At 39.6% G+C, this 22,704-nt stretch overlaps 1 protein-coding gene across 1 annotated transcript in view; it reads left to right on the top strand.

The window, feature by feature from the left end:
- trip4 (thyroid hormone receptor interactor 4) overlaps nucleotides 1-17,495 on the top strand; it is a 77,870-nt gene extending 60,375 nt beyond the window's left edge. Inside the window, exon 13 of the mRNA XM_067582595.1 lies at nucleotides 16,522-17,495. Within this exon, the coding sequence (XP_067438696.1) occupies nucleotides 16,522-16,586 (65 nt within the window). The 3' untranslated portion in view covers nucleotides 16,587-17,495. The remainder of the gene's footprint in view (nucleotides 1-16,521) is intronic.
- The last annotated feature ends 5,209 nt before the right edge of the window (nucleotides 17,496-22,704 follow it).

Genomic DNA, 22,704 nt, shown 5'->3' with positions numbered 1-22,704 from the left:
AATAGCACAGCATGCTGTCATCATAAAAACACTTCTGCTTTGTTGATGGACTCGTGATTTCTTTTTCTGCTTTCCTGTGGAGGGGTCATCTGTGGTGTGGCGCCCCTCTTTTACCCACATCTCTGCATATCTCCAAGGAGGGAAGGAGGCAACCCCTGGTCCATTTAATGCGTCATCACGTAGCCTAGAGGCAATGTCACCTCTATTGTCACTCATTCTCAAGTCCATTTCCAATTTTATTGTTGTTTACACGATAGAGTGTTCTCACCATGCAGTCCATTTTTAAAATGATGATTTTTTATTTTTGATATCTTATATGTTCTATAGGTGAAGCAGCATAAATCACTATGAGGGGGATAAAAATAACTCAGCAGAGGCAGAGATATAGACCGGGGGGGGGGGAATCCCCACCATCACACCCCCCCCTGGCAAATCGCACCCTGTATGCACATATGCACATATGAATAGCTACTGTATGTCTCTGAGTGGCAGCAGAGAATGGCCTGCCTCACTGGGTCCTTTCCCCAGAGATGAGTCTTGTACTTGAGATGACTGTTAAACAACAAGCACTACTGTACATCACTGTGCAGAAACAAAGCAATGCACACAGCTCCCCATCCTGACCTTATGTCTAGTGTGTGTGTGTGTGTGTGTATGTGTGCGTGTAGTGCGTGCGTGCCTGTGTGCGCACGATTCGGTGAGTGTGTTCCTTCTACCGTGTATCATTGTATGTGAGGAGAGAGTGCCTGCAGGGGTGTCAGCGAAGGTTTAAGATATTCAGCTTGCTGTCAGCACCGACACATTTCTCCCTCTGCACCGCTGCACAGATATGCAAATCCAACCTCCTCAGAATGCAGAGCACCAGATCAGCTTCAATTTATTCCATTCTGTGCTCTCTCCCTCTCTCTGCGCTCGCCCTCCCTCTCTGTTCTCTCTGCTCTCTGTTTCTCTCCCCCCACCCCCCTCTCCTCCTCCTCTCTCTCCGCTGTCTCCCTTCTGTTTTGGTTTTCTGTTTGGTCTTAGCTGCTCTGTTCATGGCATATGCCCCCAATGAGGAATTGTAGAGAGGTGAGAGGATTTCTACTGAGCAGCTTCAAGTCAGGGCTTAGTGCAAAGAAGCGGTTCATTCTTTCAATCTAGTATAAGGTACAAGAGGTACAAGATTGCCTGAGTGTGTGCATTTGAGCACATGTACTCTTAACGTGTGTGTGTTTTAGTATTGTGTGTACTCTTCCCTTGATGTTTTTGAGGGTTGTTTGTATTGTGCACACGCAACAATGTGTGCACTTCTCTCTTGTTAATTACCAGTGATAGTACAGCAATGGCCTACATTGCTAGTGGTAAAACACAATTAGTCAGTTGCCAAGCCACTCTCAAAAAGGCTATCTCACCAACACACAGTGTCATCAGTAATCTAGTCTCAGCATAATCTAAATGCCAATGTCTATCCTCTGTGATCCATCCCCAGCCCACACTACATTTACATTCTAATTAGATGTGGCCAAGGCTGCTTTATAAGGACCCTTTTTAATAACGCGGCTGTATTCACCTTTTCAGAGTCCCATCGCGGCTATAAAAAAAAGTGGGCTACACTTTATATTTTGTCCCTTTGACATTGTGGCTACTGAGGATTTAAGTAGCTTTTTAAAGCCCTCTGCACCCGAGTGTGTAGCCTGGCAAGAGGTTCTTGTCTCTAGAGGATGAATTATAAATGGAATGGTAAGAAATGGAGATGTGGTGTCAAAGCAGGAATAAGACAGCAACACTATATACATCAAACCCAATTTGTCCACAATTAGACACAAAAAGGGCATTTAATTGTAGTCTTAGTGGGATTGTTTTTTTACATTTGCTTGACTTAATTTTGTTTTAAGCAGCATCTAACAATTATTTTCACTATTCGGTTAATCCACTGTTTGTTTTGTCAATTAATTGATGAATCGTTTGATCCATTAAATGCAGAAAATTATTTAAAAAATACACTGAAATACACTCAAAGCCCAAGTTAATATGTTAAGATGTCTTGCAAACAGTCCAAAACCCAAATATATTCATTTTATTACCATAAAAAAGTAAGAAAACCAACAAATATTCACATTTGAGATGCTGGACCCATTCCTGTTGTATTTTGGCATTTTTACTTCAAAAAATGACTTAAATAACTGATCAATTTTCAAATTGTAATGCACTTATTATGAAAAGAAAAATCTATAAGACAATTTCTGAAACATCTTCAAGTCCTAAACAGTGAATCCAGTTGGTGTTGACCCAGTATTTCCAGTTAGACAGACCTGGTTTCAGCCTGTTGGATTAACAATGTTATCTTGATGTTAGCAGTTCCTTTTATAATTCTGTTATATGAAGATTCTCTTTCTTTCTAATTTGCTGTGAGTTGACTGGTGTTTAAACAACATTAAGTTATGGTGTTTGGAGTAGCTGCCTATATTGGGGGTTCGGTGACAACATATTGCTCTAGTAAGAAGATGTGATCTGAAAGGAATAAAACATCTAATGGATGGCTGCCCTCATTTTCACTCTTGTAATGCTCCCTCAAGGGTGGTGAGAAGTCTGATTGGGATCGTAGATTTTCTTATCACCAGCATTTTCTTTTCAGACTGGCAATACTTGATTGTACCAGTTGAGACGAGATAACTGAGCGGGAGATTTTTTTTCAGAAAATGCTATCAACGCATATCATAAATAAAAAATTAACTTGTTTGTGCTGTGCTTTAGATTTTGTCAAACAGGTGTACACAAAACACATTTCTTTATTCTTCATTCTCTAATAAAGCCAGAATAGCCAGAATTCAACCATATTATCATCTTTTGATGCTCAGTGTTCATAAGAACTTGAATACTTGAGTTTGGCATGGAAGTAAGCTATTTAACCTTTTCGTTAAAGCTGCACTAATCAATATTTTTACATTAACAGTTCATCAGTACTACTAGGTGTTGACAAAAACCACAAAGAGTTATCACCAACTCTGCAGTTTCCTTCAGCTATACTGAATGTTTTAATGTCTTTCTTCTCTTTTGCTTTGCTTCACTTTCACTGCTCTCATCAGAAACTCTGATTAATACTCTGACTGTATACTACCTGCCCAGCACCATGTTAGCAACTAGCTAGTAAATATAATGGAGCATTTAACAGCTAAAGAGAGATATTTTCCTAAGGAGTTGGTGGAGACCAAAAAAATGCTAAAAGGAGCATGAACTAAGGAGAGTTACAGTCATTAGGTGGCCAGGAACACAACGTATTAGCAAACAGTTGTCATTGTTTGCTAATACGTCCACTCTGAAAACTTAATAAGGTGACAATATATCAATGTCGTGTTTACAGCTTCTTACACTGCCCCCAAGTGCCCAGAAAAAAAATCAATAAATGTACGTTAAATATGAAAGTATGAAAGACTTGTATTTTATGTTATCTTAAACTCATACTTGCCTTTCTTATATTGCAAAATGTATAACTTCCTTTGTAAAGAGGTGCAATGTTTTGACTGTCATAAAGTTTCAATTAAAGAAAAGAATCATGTGCATTCGACACGTGCATGTTCAAGGTGGTTAAAACTGTCTTTTTGGGAATCCAATATGGCTTCTGAGTTTGTCTGTGTGGTCTTATGAACTATGAGTCTCTATGGATAATACATGATGTGGTGTCATATAAAATGCAAAACTGCTGTTACTGCTGTTCTAGTTCTAGTTTATGCATGGCCACGTAGAAAGATTACTTGTTTTAGCCAATGGTGTATTCTTGGTTTAACCATATTCACAATAGAAGCTAATTTACAACATACTTATGGAAAAATAAAACAAAAATATAGCTATTATAATACTTTTTGTGTATCAGTAGGCTTTCATATCTAAAGTGTCATAAGCCTTTTGCTTTTTTACACTAACAGAAAAGCTCAGAGTTGTGGAAACATTAAGGCAAATCAGAATCGGGACTGGTCCTGATAAAATCCTCCCCATGTCTATTTCTAGTGTAGCATAACACCCAGAAAAGTGGATTGTGAGAATAGTTTGAAGTTGGATCCAGTAAGTGATTTAGAAATTCAATTTGTTTTATGTAAATAGAGCAGAGTTGATCTTTGTATTCTCTGGGATGTTAGTCAAGACAAAAGAAAACATTAATGCATTCTGTGGGGGAATTTCTAAATAGATACATAAACCAGTGAGATTTCTTGCACATGATCTCACAATATATTTATACATAAAACGAGAAGTAACACAGTTCACAGATTTCAGCATTTTCATCTGAGGCACTCATGTTGTCTCCAGCTGACTTCCCAGGTTTTCCCTTTAGGTTGTGAATTAAAATCAGAACCCAGTGGCCCTGACAATACAATCTACTTGAAAAGAACAAACAATAGAGACATCTGCTTTATTTCACACCACAGAAAGCCTCAATATAATTCACTCAAAAATGCAACATGAAGCAATGAAAAATCTAAATTAAATTGGCCTGTAATTTTCCAAAACTGACTCAAATCTGAAGCTTTCTCTGAAGGAAGAAGAAGAAATGTATCCCAAGATGTGATGTTTTTCCCGTGATGTGTAATCACCACTGCTGAGCTCCAGTCCTCTGAATAACACACTGTTCTGCAGTAGCCACCAGCTTATTGTGAGAGCCTGGAAGAGGAGTGATTGATAAGCTCAGGGTCCAGCCTCCTTTTCAAGAATTGCCCAGGGCTGCATGGAGAAGCTCCTCTCTCTGTTAGGGAACATTAGTACAGGCAGCTCCCAGTAACTGATGGACCTTTTTGCTCAGTCAGTGCAGATTTCACTCTGCTTGAAAAGCCTTCGCCCAGTGTTTCTTTTAAACCGGTGATGTTTAACTAACAGCACTCTTCAAAAAAAGGGTCAGGCATCAATGGCGTAATGACAGAGTAGGACATGTAACACATGGCATCCAGAAGGAAGACCCATCTGCTCATTAATTTGTATTCAACAGGAAATGGTTTGTGAGCAAAATTCTAGCAAAGTTGTAAAATCTGTGAGAATCTCAGAGTCTGCTCTTCTGCTTACATTTCATTATTTATTGATAACCATTTGATGTTTTCGTTACTTACTTCCAGAAGTTGCTGAAATGAAAAACAGAGGAAATATAATTCATCACTTGAATAAAATAATCACAATCACAAATGTTAAAATGTTTTTTCTGAATGATTCCCTTGCAATCAATTCATGCCACCACATGGTTTACAGCAAGTGTTCACTAGCTCAGTTTAACTCCACATCCAGACTGTGAGCAGCTTTGTTTATTATGGCTGAAAGAAGCTTCATTTTGAGTATGTGTAGTAGTCTAAAGCAGCCACAAACTTTTAAACATTTAGATAATATATTTTTACTGCTTTCGTATTGCCTTTTGTGCAGGTTGGAGAGCCCATGAATAGGAAAAAAAAAAACTAAAATGAATATTACTTTTGAAAGTGACGCAACTGAGCTCCCAGCAAATTTCGAAACATATATTCCTTCAGTATTCCAAGACAGTATATCCTGAGGACTGAATAGATGCAATAAAGTTTTATTTCACACTTGCCAGGATATTTGATCGGCTGTTGACAGTCAATGACTGCAAAAAGTTCATTCATGTCCAACATTTTTTGGCTGACAGACTTGAAACTGTTCGCACATCGACTGAGCTTTCCTGGTTGTTCGGCTGTACAGGAAATTAAGCAACTTTTGGGAAGTTATTTATCATGTAAATTCAGTGTAAATGTGAGTAAAGAGGGAGAGAAAGACATGTGAGAGCCAAGTGGCTATGGATGGGAGCCATGACATGATGTCTCCCTTGTGGATCCCAGTAGATCCAACACTGTGTTGTGGATTATAGAAATAACATGACCAGTAAAAAAATGTTTAAATTTTAATTGCAGCTGTCATAAGGGCTGCAGTAACCTTAGCAATGGCCAATTTTTGGCAGACTGAAGCACAGTCCCATTTAATGTAGGGTGATGTATTTATTTTTACACACAGAATAGCCTTCAGGCATGTAATCAATATGTATAGTATGTGACACCATTGTCTAACTCTCAGTCCATGCTCACACAATTAGATTGATTACTGCCCAAAGGCATTTTTCCCTTGAAATAATCACTATCTGTGTATTGCTTTGCTCCGTGGTTTACTAAGCTGGATGTGTTCATTATACAGTACACTCAGCTTCATACACCAGGCATTTTGCCTTGGCTCCACTTCTTTCTGTCTGAATTTGCATTTTGGTATGGCTCAGATCTGCTGAGCATACAGTTGCAGTTTGTGTAGACCCTACTTATCAGTCATACATTTATTTGGAAGTGGACCAAAACAAGTAAAGTCTTGTGTTGTTGGCCAATCAGCAACGCCATCAGAGCAGGTGAAGTTTTTATCTCACTCAAGCGCCCATGAACGTTGTTGAGGATCCACCCACTCAAGTTTTTCCTGTTCTCCATGGTGTTTGACCTCCTGACCCTCCAAATATAAGCTTCACTTTGTAACCTGTAAGGCCAATCTATACTTCAAAGTACTGGTCCAACAATCTGAAGGCAGTGAAAAGTTCTTAATCACCCAATTTTGTAACTTTCTGAAACTGACAATCTGACAGTCACACTTGCTTTCTGCAGCAGCTAGCCAGGTGCGTGTTTGAGTGAAAATGGTCTGAGCTCCCAACACTTTGCCAATTTGTTTTCTCCAAATTCTTCCCATTTCTACTTTAACCACCATTGCTGAGCCACACCAATTGCCTCTGTGCTGGCAGCGATTCAGTCATTGCACTTTCACAGTAAATACAGGAGGAGTGAGACTGAAATCGTGAACAAATTCCAAACAAAAGCCAGGACACACATGCAGCTGTACACACACTCTCCCTTTACCTCCATTGTGTTTTTGAATTGTACAGAATACAGTTTCCGTGTTGTGGTTATTAAGGTCTTGTACCAACACTGTGACAACCAGCATGTCACCCCCCACCTTTGAATTTAGCAGCTATAAAAATGAATGTTCAACTTCCATTTTTTTGAGGCTGTACTGTCTTCTGACCTTGTTCTAATTGATGGTTAATCCTGTTTAAAGTTGATGCCACAACAGTGAGGTGACCATTTAGTCTGCCATAGCAAAACCTTGATATGCTAATGATACTGACTGTAGATGACCAAGACTGCTATAAAGCCATTAGCAAGTCATAAAATTAACTTAATGGTCAATGTTACTTGTATGAGAGGAACAAAATCTGTCCAGTTGCTTCTCTTGAGGAGATGTGGGTTGATTTAAAGCATATAATGCAGCACTTAGTGAATATCATGGGTAAAATACATTTCACAAATTATAGCCAGCATGTTTTTCCTGATGAAAAAATCAAATTGCTAGTGATTATTGAAGATCTTATAAATGCAAAACCATATCATGTACTCACATACTTATTCAAACTGTGGGCGTATTCTTAAAATATATTACATTAAACAAAACCAGATAAACCAAAAAAGCTGTCAAAAAATAAGAAAAGGTCTTGTATAATGAGCTAGTAGCAGGTACAATCTGTACTCCAGTTTGGGATTTTCTGGGCACTAATATAAACCAGCTATCACCATGTCCTTACTGCTCAACATCCGCCCACCAACCAGCACCACCTTTGCTGTCCTCGACTTGTCAGACACTGGTTCTCTAGCGAGTTGTGACGAACTGTCATGTGCGTGACTAAACCGTCTCTACAGTGCACTGCTGGTTGGAGAAATCACTCAGCCATTACAGCCCCTCAGTGTCTGTGAAAACAGCTTCAGGCAGGGAGGTTTGGACAGACCAAGAGATGGAGAGAGACTGTTTTCTCTGCAGTGGGAAGCATGGTTGATGCTTCTCCCTAACCCCTTGCAAACAGCATGCCAACACAAGTCTCAAACAGCACCTTCTCTATCCACTTGTAAATTCACCAGCTCGGCAGCACAGGAAGGGAATGTAAATTAGGTGTGACTAACAGCAAGATGGGAATCCAGGCAGTTTTTCCCCTCCTCTCTGGCTGCTCTCCCCTGGCTACCGATGGTTTTGTACACATCCACTTTCCTGCAGTGCTCGAGGCTGTCGGCTTGGTTTCACGTGCAGAATGACTTCAGCTGGAGGTATACTAAGCTGAGTACAGATAAGAAAAAGAATATAGAAGGGCAGTGTGCTGAGCTGAAGTCAGAATGAAGCTTTTTTTAAAAGCCTATTAGATTTATCATGAATTGGGAGCCCTTTCACTTCATCTTATAAAACCATTGGAGCAATGTTGTGCTTTCTGAAATATGGGAAATACAAGTTCTGCATGTGATTTCTCAGAAACATTTGAGCTGTATCGACTGGGGCAAGCTCTGTGAACATGTGTACACTAAATTCTTTTGATGTGTTGCTGATATTTTTCTTACTGTCAACAAATCCCATGAGTAGACCAAAACCAACAATGAATTGATCTTACTAACAAGTACTGCCTGTGTAGCCTGATCCATATTATTTCTCTGTGCCGTAGAGCTCTATTGTTGTCCAAAAACTATGAAAAACACATGATTGAGCCACATTGTGTTGGGTGACATGTTTCTTCACTACAATGAACTTAGACAATGCAGTTTCCTTTTGTCATGTGCCATCTTAGTGCTATAAATACTCATTAGCTGGTCCACCACTTTGGTCTAGACTAAAATATCAACTATTAGAGGACTTGCCATGAAATGTTTTACAAATATTCATGGTCCCCAGAGGATAAATCCTAATGAATTTGGTGATCCCCTGAATTTTCCTCTAGTGCCACCAGGAGGTTGATATGTGTTGTTTTGAATGAAATATCGCAACAAATATTGGATGGATTGCCATGAAATTTGGTGCACACCTTCATGTCCACCTCAGGATGAATGATAATAATTTTGGTTATCCCCTGATATTTCATGTAGTGCCATCATCAGGTCATATTTTGAATATTTCTACTTTGTTTAATGACCAAATACCAGCCAAACTAATTACATTGCCATAAGCCTCAGTTGTACACTGTATTTGGTGCTACTTAGCAAGTGTTAGCATGCTAACACACTAAATATAGGTGGTGAACATGGTAAACATTATACCTGCTAGACATCAGACATTGTCATTGTGAGCATGTTAGCTTTCAAAGCACCACTGCACTATGCTAAAGCCTTTACAGTACTGCTAGCATGGCTGTAGACTCTTACTGTTGTTTTAAATGCAACTATACATTTGTGACCAGTGTCTTTAAAGATTTTTATTTCTTCAGGACAAATAGGCTTGGGGCTGACAGACAGGGTAGGGAAGTCAGAAAGTATAGAAAGACGAACTAACGCATTGCTAGTTTTGGTCTTTTCATGAGGCTTGTTGACAGTAACACAAATATAGAATAATCCTGTTATTCACATCTCATCCTCAACAACCAGAACCCAAAAACAACGAAAAAAGATTGATCAGTTCATTTGAGCTTTCCTATGAAATGCAGATGTGTCAAATGCACTTGTGGAATTAATTTTCATGCCTTCTGCTTCTCCTTCCCGTCTATTCTTGGACACAGTTTGAATTCAAACCATTAAATCCTGCAGTTTTGGTTTGGACTGTTAAAGCCTTTTCACTCTGAACTTCTTTTTACTCTCCAGGCAGTATACTTGTGATAGACTCTGAATTAGTTATTGTGGGAGCCCAATGGGAATCAATGTAACAGATACTGTTGAAGGTGTTCTATTCAATCAGAGAGAGAGTGTTGCTCCACTTTTAACTTTTCCTTTCTGTGTCATCATTTGTGGGCATGAAATAATTTCTTCATGTCAAAGTGTGTCATCAGAAGGTGTATCAACATGTGGTTAAAGTGTATATGCATGGCTGTTCTAGGTTTATTATCCCGGTGCATTGGGACCGGTGTGTAATAACAGGATAGAATACAAAATCCAGCCCTTTCATTCTTTGGTGCGTAGGCTGTTACTCTCACAGAAAGAGAAACAGCAACCAGCCAATTATTCTTGTGATTATTATTGGAAGGAAGCTGATGGCCCTGCATGTTATTGATGTCAGGGAGGATGTCAATGAACCTGTATTTCAGTCTAATAAATACTCTTAGCACTACTGCCCCTGGATTTTCAAGGGATTATATGAGTGCACTTTCCATCAGCGATGAGCTGTATTCTCCCATTATGTGTAATGGGAATAATATGCATGCAGTCTTTTTTTGTGAATATGTAAGGAGAGTATTCAAGTGGAGTGCATATGTGTGGCTGAGTGTGTGTTCAGGACTGTGTTTTACGGTCTTGATGATGGAGAGCTAGCCCTCTGCAGACAACCTGTGCTTATTTTATGGCCTCCTCCCCAGCTGTAGCGTGTGGGCAATAAACCTTTCTCCAGCAATCTCCAAACAGTGCAGCAATCAATGGGAAATTATCTCAGCCAACCGATGGGCCAGCCTTTCTATTTCTCCCTCTCTCTGCCTCTCCTGCTGTCCTCCTATCTGTAACCCTTTCTCCCTGCACCCCTCCCTCTCTCCTTCCCCTCTCCTTCTCCTCATCCCTTCTGTCTCATTTTTGCTGTCTCTGTTTTTTCCACCCACTCCTTCAATCACCCACCCTCCCCCCCTTTTTACTTGCGTTCCCTCCAGCTCTCTCAGCTCCGCAGCACCTACTCTGAAATGCAACAGCTCAGCAGCTCCAGAGCCATTAACAAAAGTCGCCTTCACACATGTAATATGTAACATTGCTGGAATGACTTTGCTGGAGAATATAATGACTCTGACTTGTTCATACAACCGGAGAATACTCACTTTGACAGTTGTGACAACAAGGCCCACTTACTGTACTGAATGTTGTTGTTGCATTTGTCCTTGATTGTCAGTGGCTAGTTGCACAAATCCTCCTTATTTCTCCATGATTCAATTAAGGATGTATTTTAATAAGTTTGCCTAAAGGACGCATCTCAAACAAAGACACTAAGCGCTTTCCAACTACAGTCTTGTATGCAGCGTAAATACTCTTAAGTTGCTATGGTGACAGAACTGATGTGACCGTCAATTATTCAAGTTAACTCTACTTCGGCTATACTCACACACCAGCACAGAGGGAATAGACTAATTACAGTGATTAAATGATGACTCAGAATCAACAAAAAGGAAGACTGAACTGGACTGAAGAAACTGAATTGTTTTTGGAAAAGGAAACAAGTACATTTGACCTCTACATAACCTAAATATGATGTTGATAAATATGGTTTGTTAACTAATTTTAAGGTATTTCTCATTAAATAAGCAAAGATAAGAAAAAGAGTATTTAAAGCAGCTGTAATCAATATTTTTACAGTTGCAATGGATGAAATCTAACTGATGTGAAAGCTGTTGCTTGTAGTGACAAACCAACAGTATAACCCAACTGCACACTTTCCTTGATTCTTCGTACAGAGCTTTTCAAGAGTCCTTTAACTCATTGTGTTGGTTTTACAGCCCACAACGTTATTGTTTTGGTTCAATGTCACCCCTCTCATCACAGTCATTTTCAGTTGCCGCAGGCAGCTGCTTTCAGCAAAAAGCACTGATAAATCCACTGTGCACTACCTACTCAGAACCAAACAAAAATAAACCAGACGGTTAGCGACTAGCTGGGGGAAAATGTGGAGCATTTAACAGCTAAAAAGTTAGTCAGGAGTTGGTGGAGACCAAAACATAGCTAAAAGGAGGGTGAATATTTTACATACTGTACACCAGGCACCAATGACTTTTAGTAAATGCTTATGTGTCTCCATGTCTGCTGGAAGTGTAAATAGGCAACTACTTGCTAACATGTTAGCCATATCACTACATAGCCACTTTGAAAAGTGATAATATGTGTTGTGTTTACAGCTTGTAGCACTGCACCCAGGTGGCCAAAAAAATCAATCAATGGATCCTCAGGGTACTTGAGGTAATTTCCTATGGGATAGTGCAGATTTTTTAACATGAAGTGGTATGAGATACTCATCAGTACTGATATCAATGCATTTCAATATCATATCAATATGACAAATAATACCATATGAATTGTGACTTTTCCAGGTTTTAATGAGGTGGTAAAGCAAATCAAGAATTGCAAATACACAAAAAAAGATGCTGTCCTCTGTTGTGGGTGATTAAAACTTTTTTATGTTGTGTTGTGGCTTAAAATGTCTGTGCTCATGTTCTTTTTTGTCTCACAAGACACCGGCTAACTAGGAAATCCTCTTATTACCAATCTAGTAGCTTCAACTAATTAACATGCACCAATGTCCCTACCTGTGAGAAATTCACACTATTATGTGAAGTAATCTGATCTATGTCTTAACTATGTGTCATCCAACCACCCACATGTATTTTTAGGAAATGCTTTTGTTCAATTTGCATTTTTATATCAGCATCCTCTACTGACCTTGACCATTGGCCAAATGAGCACCAATACACAGCTAAATGCTCATTCGATGGCTGCTTGTTTTGACTTATGTAATCAGTTTCTCATTTATGCTTATTCACAACATTTCACAGAAATGTCACTGTGTCTTGACTAGGAAAATTGCCAACACAGATTTTCCAGAATATTGACTCCAGCTCTCACTCTTACAACACCCAAAATGAAGCAAGAAGGGGTTGAATGAATTAAACCAGGCTCAGACTACAGGAGTTTTAAAATCCTAACCAATTTTGAAATAAGGTTGCATCACGCACATAAGGAGAAACTTCACAGATGTTCTTCTCTAATCTCAAACATGCACACACTACAAGATTTGAAAATAATTGCGCATCACTCAATACAGAATGTTATTAAAATTATCGTGCCAGAGGGAGCGATACATCACATCACGTGATCTCACGTGATCTCACGTGATCTCATGGGGAAACAGATGACAGATTACTGACATGGTGCAACAACTTGCTTTAGTAATGCTTTGCAGTGAGAAAAAACAAAAGCAGAAGGCTAAACGAGTCTGGATGAAAAAATGGTTGGGGAGACGCGGTCAGCACAGGTTGTCTGTTCTTTAGCTAGAACTGGAGGTTCAGTTTTATGGTCTATCAACAGTAGTATGCTAGCTAACACCTCAAGGGCTAGAATGTTTACCGTTGCTTGGCAACACCGTCTCCATGTAGACATGTCTCTCTCATTGGCTATTGTGGTCCTGCTCGGAAAGTAGTGATGTAATCATCCAGATTTTAACTCCTTAAATATCAAACATGTTTGAAATTATCGGGGTGGCCCCAATTAGTCTGTGAGCAGTTCTGGGGGTTTAACATTGGATCTGTAAACCCCTCACGTCACCAAATAAAGTGGGCTGTACATCATTACCGACCAAGGTCCCATACTGGATTTCTCCTCTGATAGTCAGGTGGGGTGAATTGGGGATAATTCGGCCCAAAACTCCTGTAGTCTGAGCCTGGCTTCAGGGGAGTTAGAACATTAGCACGCTTCCCAGAAAAAATGGTCTGCTTATGCTGGCACAACATACTCTGACTATGGCTCTCAAGAGTTCAGCTGCCATCTCTGTATTTTATGATATAGTTATTGGGCTCTTAACATCTAATATTTATTTCCCCCCTAAAATACACGCTACAGTGGAGCTACTCTTAGCCTGTGTCTGCTGAATTTTTCAAAAAAAGCCTTTTTAACCTATGATGCATTTCTGTTATGGAAGATTTATCATTGAAGTAATCTTGGATCACCTTTTGGCAGCATTCACCCAAAAATTCCAGAGGTGTTTCCACACCTAAGCAGCACTTGCTCCTGGCAGAACAGACAGACACTGACAGCCATTCAGACAGGCTTGGAAATGGTGAGCAAACAGCACTTCTCCTAAACACCTTGTTTATGCTGCTACTACCCACTGAGTTCAGCCATAGCATGACAACATGAAAAGAAAGCACAAGTGACAACCACCACCCCTGCCTGTCACACTTGTATCATTTTTTCCCCTGCCTCAGCCATGGGGGAAACAGCCAGCTAATGTCAAGGTTTGACAAGCAGGAGGCCTGTTAGGCAGAGAAACACTGGGTTATTATTTGCCTTGCAGTCAAGGATAGGGTCAACACAGGTTATCAAAACCCAGCAGAGGTTGTTGTGCACAAAAAAAGGACAAAGCAACAGACCATAGTTTGTGTAAATGAGATCTAATGGAGGAATTTGAAATGTGATTGATATTGAAAGCTGTATTGGGAGAGAAAAGAGGTGGTTGCAGTAGATTAGGAGGTCAGCTCTGGTCAGTGGCTAAAAGGGTTTTATTTACATACCATAGCTACTGCACAAGAATTTCTATAAATAGCAACTTGATAAAATCCCTCTTTGTAATTCTCAGCTGTTTTCATCTCTCCAAAGATTCTCATCTGAGGTTCATGTGTATTACTGAACAACAAATTATAACCACAGCAATTCATTCTGACAACAATGGAGGCTACTGTTTTATGGCTTGTTAATGGCAGTCTGCTTATCAGCAAGTTTGTGCAGGTGCTGTTAACTTGCTCAGCTACAAAATCCAAGAAAGATAAACAAAAGAATCTAGACTGATACATTCTTGGCAGATAAATAAAAACATGCACAGGCAGTAACATTCCTTAGATACACCTCACATAAACATCAATAGACTGCACTAACAAATGACTGTATAGTCTAAAGGGATTGCAGGATAAAAGATTTTATCGCACATCAGTATAAAAAACACTGAAGTTGTGGTGAATTCCCATAAACGGGTTAATCGTGAATATCTTCACATGAGTGATTTGAAAAAGCTCTCTAACTTGCGAACGTACAGTCCTATATTGATTCCGATTTATTTTGAATTTCCAGAAGGGAAAACCCACGTCTTTCCAGTCATTGTTTGATTGTTTGTTTTTTCGCTAAAAAGGATGTTCACTCAAAAATGATGTGTGTCTTATCTGTGGTGCAATAAAAATATTTTTTCTCTTCTTGAGAAACAAATATCTAAGGGAAAGTAATTCCAGTATGTTTTAGTGCCGTTTAAGAGTTTTTAGCATATTTTGATGATTATCAGGATAATATTGTGAATCGCAATTATTTTGGCCAGAATAATCAGGACATGAAATTTTCATATCATCCCATGCCTAATAGTCTATACGTATCAGTTACTACTAATAGCGCCTTAATATTTCCTGCTTTCCACAGATTTTGATAATTTTGCTTCCTCCTGTTACAAATCATATATTTCTGCTAGAGATCAGATTGTTGTTGAAGTCCCCAGATGGTGTCCCACAAGGAACAATATTTGTCGCCCTACTATTTAATGTATACATAAATCATATTTATTTCCCAACTGAACATTGCTATGTCTGTTTTTACGCTGATGACACCATTTTGTATGCCATCGACTCTACCACGAACAAGGACTTCTCTGGATGAGTCTGCTTTTTATGACCTCCAGACCTCTTTTATTAATTTGAAACTTGTTCTAAACTCCAAAAAGACAAGATATATCCATTTCACAAGAGCACTGGGCTTTAATGTCTCCACTCTGATATGTTCTATTAATGGAAATCTAATAGATGCATACAGCATTGTAAGTACTTAGGAAATTTGTTGATTGTTCCACAAAATGCATGATGAACGTTTCAAATTTGATTCTTATACCAAAACAGAGTTTGTTTCTTCTTTCACTGTACTATCCACACTTGATAATAAAGATATCCTGTTTGCTTGTGCTGCTGCCACTACCCGTAAACCACTGGATGCCTTTCTATTTGTTACTCAAGACAGATATCGCACTTACCGCCGTTAGTCATATGAAAACTCTGATGGTCAACACTGACATGCAGCAACATCAACATACCTGTGTTTTGGTTTAGAGCGCCATGCTATCTTAAGTTGCTTAGTCACGTGGCATCCTCAGTTGAATTCAAAGTGAACAACTATGACACCAGATCACAGATTAGGTTAGGTGAAACATTCCTCAACTCAGAACTGGGGAAGACTGGATTCCAGTAACATACCACTTCACTTATGGATTAAAGCAAGATGAACTCAAGTTAGGGACACTCTTTCCTCTGAGAGACTTGAAAGTTCTACTTACGGATATTTTTAATAATGTTTATGACTGTTTCAGTGTGTGTGATATTTCCTCCAATGTAGGGCTGTAATATAAGACTTAAAACATAACAAGGGGCATTCACTAGTGGTTCAGTATAGGTCTGTATTTTTAACTAACAGGATATATGGTGTGTATCACAGGAACTCATTCTTTGTACTGTATGTATGGTCTTTGTTACCGCTAGATCATACTGAATATACATCTTTACAACCAGATTAAAGGACACCTTATTTTGCTGGCAACAAAGGCTGTAGTCTAATCTCTCTTAGCCATGGAATAAAGGTTCTCATTGGCCTTTTAGCTCATCATCTTTCTGTCTCTCTCTCTCTCTTGGCTTGTCTCTCTGTGCGTCTCTCTTTCTCTCCCCTGTCTACTCGAGGCCGCCTCTAATCAGCAGGCCTTGAGCTCTCAGAAAGGTCACTCTGTCCCTTTGATGGTGTTTTGATTCATCCCTTCCTCTTCTCTCCCCTCCCACCCTTCCCTTTCACCCCCTTTCTCTCACAGGGAAGCTGGAGAGTCACTACCACCAGGGTGCCAAGAAGGGGCTGGTCCCATCAGCTGCAGAGTGACATCAGAGGAAGAAAAACTGTCTGATTGACCACAAGCTCAAGAGGACATAGCAAATCATGTTTTTCTGTAAAAATTGGCCGACCTCTCTACTGGGCTGTACTACTCTTTTATCAAGAGTCAATACTGACATTTTATCAGTATCTGCTCTATCTGTGTTTTTAATCAATGGTATTTGCATTTTACCTGAATATTGCTTGAAACTGTTCAACTATTCCTTATCTGCATAATATTAAGTAATTTTGACAAATATCTAGACAGAAATAAAACATGTTTGCGTTTGCTTTTGCGCTTCTCTAATTCCAAATAAAATTTGATTTGTCTAAATGAAAATAAAAAATGTATGTTGTAATCAGGATGCCATCTTTCATTTCCTGATTTCTCAAAGCAGAAAATATAAACTTGAAATTACTAGAAACATTTTATGCAACAGCAAACGAAGCAAATATCTGAGCTTTGTTTCTAATCAAAAACCTACTGAACACAAGAGAGTTGCTGACCCTCTCCCCTCCCCTACAGAGGCGGGCCTATCATTACCCTTCTTACAGCTAAGGTCACATTTAAACCAGCAATAGTACTGGGGTAAAAAAACACAGCATTCTCATTAAATTCAATGAGACAATTGCATTGCCGCAGCAGGAGTGATGACATAGAGGGCTTTGGCAAAAAAAATAAATGCAGGGTCATCCAGCGAAAGAAGTTGAACCTGGCTCAAATTTTCCCACAGTGCAGTCCAACATCCAATCAAATACAATCAAGTGCACATTCCACGTACAATAGCTTGTGTTGTGTAAAATGTAGAACTGTGATAATTCTGTTGTTCAACTCACACACATTGAGAGAGAGGAGAAAATTCCTGCTGTCATGATAACTTTCCCTCAAAGAGGAATAAACCTCCTTTTAAGCCTTCAGACTCATGGACTTACTATTATACTTTATACTTTTTAGATGGTATTTTATCTACTTTCCTGTACCTGAAGCAACAAGCCCACATTAACAAAAAACCCCTTGGGGATTTTTGGAAGCATGGATATTTTCAATCTAAACACAGCATAGGCGACATGGGTTATCTGACCTCTGTTTGTGCTCCCTGTTCATCACCACAAGGAGTTTTAAACAGCTCCAACGCTGCACAATTTTGATGTTAAAAGGGTGGAAACTTTTTTTCTTTAAATGGGTTATGATCTGTTGTGACTCACTATAGTGGTGGTCTTCATTTCTCCATAAACATTACTGGTTGCAACCATTTGCCTGCTCAGCCATTAATTCCACTCTTGTTGATCACAAGGATGCCTCATTACGATTGTACATTTGTGTTGTATTAAGTTAGCGTATAAAGATAAGAAATCCTGCAGGATTACTTATGAATTTTCACACTATTGATTTGTATTGAATCTCCAGCATAAAAGCATTGCAGCAACCACTTTTTAATCTATAACTAAACAATTGTGTTAAGCAATGCCATCTGGAAAACTACACTCGCACACTGGGCTGTTGGGTGGATTGCTATGACCAGGTATTTAGTCATAAACAATAGCCTGGTATGAATCATAAGACATGGGTTAAACCTGCGTTTTGAAAATGGTCATAAGATTCATATCTTATCACGCTAGCGTCTTTACCTCCTTTAAAAATAAGCGTGCCAAATCAAAGGTAGGACTTCAATCTCTTTAGAAACTTAACATGCACAAACTAGTACCCCTGAAATCATTTATTTAGACTTACATTCAAGCACACGCAAGGTTTCTGACTTTATTTATTAAGTCTTTCCTTTGGTTTGAGGGCTGTTGTGACAGGCTCTTATTGATATTTTGCCAGTACGATGTAATTCTGTGTTTCAGCATTTTACCTGTTCTTGCATTGCTGTGTGCTTATTTCCTTCCCAATGTGTTTAGTGGTTCTTTGACTAAAGCCAGGCTCAGACTACAGGAGTTTTGGGCTGATTTATCCGCGATCCCAACAATTGGAGGAGAAATGTGGTCAGGGACATTGGTTGGCACCAATGTCTAGATTATCTGGTAATGTCAGGAGTTAACAGATCCAATCTTAAACCTCCAGAACTGCTTGCAGACTCATTGGGGCCGCCTGGATAATTACATCACTACTTTCTGAGTGGAACCACAATAGCCAATGAGAGAGACAAGTCTACAAGGAGACTGAAGTGAATGAGAGGACTTTGAAATGGCGACTGCAAAGAAACAACAACAAGCTGTTGTACTGGTGCGTTGGACAGCTGAGATGGAGGAAAGGCTTGTCGATAAGTGGCAAAAACACGACTGCCTATATAACATGTCTTCCATGACATAACCATACAGACTATGGATGTATTATGAGAGCTCTTACAGCCATATTTTATTTACATCCGCCTCCCTATGAGATCACATGAGATGGTGCATTGCTCCCTCTGGTACGATAATCTTAATAATATCCTGTTGTGTGTGATGCGCCATTATTTTCAAATCTTGTAGTGTGTGCATGTTTGAGATTAGAGGAACATCTGTGAAGTTTCTCCTTATGTGTGTGATGCAACTCGATTTCAAAATCGGTTGGGATTTTAAAACTCTTCCAGTCTGAGCCTGGCTTAAGCTGTTTCTTGCCTGAGGGCGTATCTCACCACGGTTTGAAAAGCATAGCATGAATCACCAGTACACACACACACACACACACCCATCCAGAGTTGTTACGTTTTTGCCTGTGCCTAGCATTGTAATTCGCTGTTGATTAGCTCAGATTTACTCTTGTTTGAGTTGCAGATTAGCTACAACTCTCTGCTCCACTCCATTCAGCATGAGAACGCATAATTGCACCAGCCCTCCCAGTAATCTCCCACCCAGAGAATGTAAGAGGTCTCTTTTGTAAAGTTTCCCCACAGAAGGTGGGTTTTTTTCTCTCAGAGAGGCTGCTTAAGAATTTACTAAATTCAACCCCCAGTGAATCAACGATGACAGCTACTTGCCCTGTGGGTGGCCTCTTCTTCTGTCTCCCAGATCAGGGGTAATTCTCCGGATGAGAACAGACATCCAAGTTCACATAAACAAGAGCTCTGTGTTGTTACGCTGAACAATTAAGCACATGCAGTTTTTACTAAGCCTCTTTAGATAAACACCATGAGATCATGTGCTGTTGGTTTTTCATGCACAAAAGATAATGTGATGTGCTTATGTGGAAAGAAAATGCTGTAGGAGATCCATTTAAATATTGAAGGAATAGTTCGACATTTCAGGAAATATTTGCTTTCATACAGTCAGCTGGCTGTTAGCTCGGCTTAAACAGGGAGAAAAATGCTAGTCTGGCTCTGTCTTTCAACAAAATATACCTAAAACTCATTATTTAACAGGTTATATCTGGTTTGTTTTATATGTACAAAAACCGAAGTGAAAAAACAGCAATTCAGCTTGGCACATAAAACCACATTTTTTTGTACATATGAAACAAACATGATAAAAGTGAGCTTTCGAGGTGCTGGTAGGTGGATTTTTTTTTTAGTTGGACCACTAGCTGCTGGCTGTAGCCTCACATTGAACAGGCAGATATGAGAATGGTATTAAAGCTGGGGTATGTAGTGTTCTGTTAAAGACCAGAATTTGAAAATAAAACCCTGCTCCTGCAGATCCTCCCCTCTCCTCTCTGTCCTAAGCTCCTCCCACCATTCAAGCAGGGTCATATGCATGCGCGTCATACGTGCACGCAACACAACAGTTTACCACTGTTTACTGTACTCGCTGTGTTTACTACTGCACTCACTCATGCACACAATTTCCTCTCAAGGCACAACAAAAACCTTTAGTAAACAGTAAACGGTAAACAGGACCGCCCCTCAGCTGTTTGATGTCTGCCACAAAAGTAATGAGTTCCGCTTTTTTTACTTCTGGGAGCCGAGTTTACATCCATTGAAAGTCTCTTGGACCGGCGTTGTTGATAAGATTATGCGTTGTTCAGTTTCTCTCGCACTACAGCCAGCAGTACACAGGCAGAGTGAGCGCAGATAGGCAGTTTGACAGGCAGGTAGCCTATCCAATCATTTCATTCAGGCTGAATGAAATTATTGGACAGACTTATTACAGGCCTGCGCCACCCACAGATACTGGATTTTTTTCTTTTTATTGTCAGAGCATTTGATTTATTGATCACTGTTGAGATGTAAAGAGAATTTCAACAAATATAACAAAAAATACTTCTAAAATATATTACCTACCCTAGCTTTAATCCTCTTATCTAACTTTGGCAAGAAACAGAATTTCCCAAAATTGCAGATGAAAATTTGCTTCACACTTACTCTGGTGTAATACATCAAATGACAACACTTATTTTTAATATTGTAAATGGTTCCCTGCAAATAAATACATTGCGACCTCTTACCAGCAAATCATCCTGATTTTAAATCAAACCAATTTACCATCTGTGAGGTTTTTTTTTGTGCTTGACCACTGTGCCTGAGGCTTCTTCAGATACTACATCACACACCAACCACCTTGCTGCTAATGATGCCAGCAGATAGGGGAGAGGGACATATCAGAGTAGATGAAGCAATGTAACAAGCAGAGCATCATCCAATTTTGAGCACCACCTGTTTCAGGAGTAGAAACTCTTTACTAAAATTTCTCTCACCGTCCTACGTTCATCCAATTAGCTAGTTTTCAATTTGATAAGACACTTAAAAAGTAATGTATTTATTCATCATTTGGGCTGAAAAAAAAAGATGCCCAGCTGAATTTCCTTATTGAAATGAAATACAGTTGACTCCATTCCAACAGTATGTCCTCTTCCTCAGTATCAAGCCAAGTTTCCAGTTGTAGAAGCAGCGGGACCTTTGTGTGCTTGCTGAGAGACTGATTGGACTGAGGGTGCAGGGTCATCCCATCCCCCCATCCCCACAGGCTGGGAAAGAGGAATTAGGCTTTGGAACACTTTAGAAGAGGTGGCGGCAGGCTGGGGAACAATACAACCTGGGAACAGCTTGTGGCTCATCCATCTCATAATATGTCACAGAACGCTGCCTGTCGAGCAAGGATGGATGTACAAAGGAAATATTTAGAAAAGGATTGTCATTATTGGCTCATTGATGACAAACACAGCATAATTCCCTGCATTAAATTGGTCCAAATATTTTCTCAACATCCAAGACTTCCTCATACAATACTTCATCATTTTCACCAAGCCAACAGGAAGTAATCTGAGCACTTTGTGGAACTGTAGATCAATTAAAAGCTCATTCAGTCCACTCACAGTCCTGGTAGAGATATTGGCAAAGACACATTTCCTGATCACACCTATGATTGCCTAATAGGAACTGGGCTTTATAGACTTGCTAAGTGGAGCAGAATTCCTCCCCCGCCTGCCTTTGTACCGTCTCCAATGTGTGTCATGGCTCGTTGCTTTGGTTAGTCCCGAGGTCCAAGGTGGGCCCCATCTGAGGAGGGGAAACACATGAACTTTTGAATGCTTTTGTCCCTCAAGGCAAGTGGGTAAAACACAGGGAGATCTGAGACATGGATGTCTGTTTGTGTTCTCTTTTCATGACCTGTTTTCCCCTGAGGGCTGCTTGGGCTACAGTAAATGGTAATATCTGATCTATAAATGATCTTTTCCACAAAGGACTGCAATCAGAGGAAATCTGTATCATGCAAACATCAGTAAATCTGCTCTGCACTGTGTACACCAAAATGATCCTGAGTTCTTAAAAGGAGAGCAGATGCATAAATTCAATTAAAAATGGATTTCCCATTACAAATGGCTTTCTTTCTGAGGCATTTTTAAAGATCCACTGATAAGTGATCAATTTGGTCCATGACCTTTTTGACCTTGCTGAATGAGATGGGACCTGTAACAACACAGATGTGGACGGGGGTGTTTAAAATGATTGCCACATCAATTTTGCAAAAAGGAATGCCATAGAAACCTAATAGATACCATAATAGAAACTCTAAACTGAAGATGCTCACATCAGGGTATAATGTCTGTCCACAGAAAGCCCCCCCACTAGGATGTCTTCACAGCTTCTTAGAGCTTTTTAACACAAATAACACCACACAAAAGACAGTTCAGAAGATAGTTTGTCTTCAAGGTCTCTTCTGTCAGGAGGGGTAAATCTCTGAACATAGTGATTTGTCGAGCTTTAGT

The sequence above is a fragment of the Thunnus thynnus genome, chromosome 1 (genome assembly GCF_963924715.1).
Source record: "Thunnus thynnus chromosome 1, fThuThy2.1, whole genome shotgun sequence".
Taxonomy (NCBI): domain Eukaryota; kingdom Metazoa; phylum Chordata; class Actinopteri; order Scombriformes; family Scombridae; genus Thunnus; species Thunnus thynnus.
The sequence above is the reverse complement of the archived record's forward strand: the minus strand, read 5'-3'. Positions and strand labels throughout refer to the sequence as shown.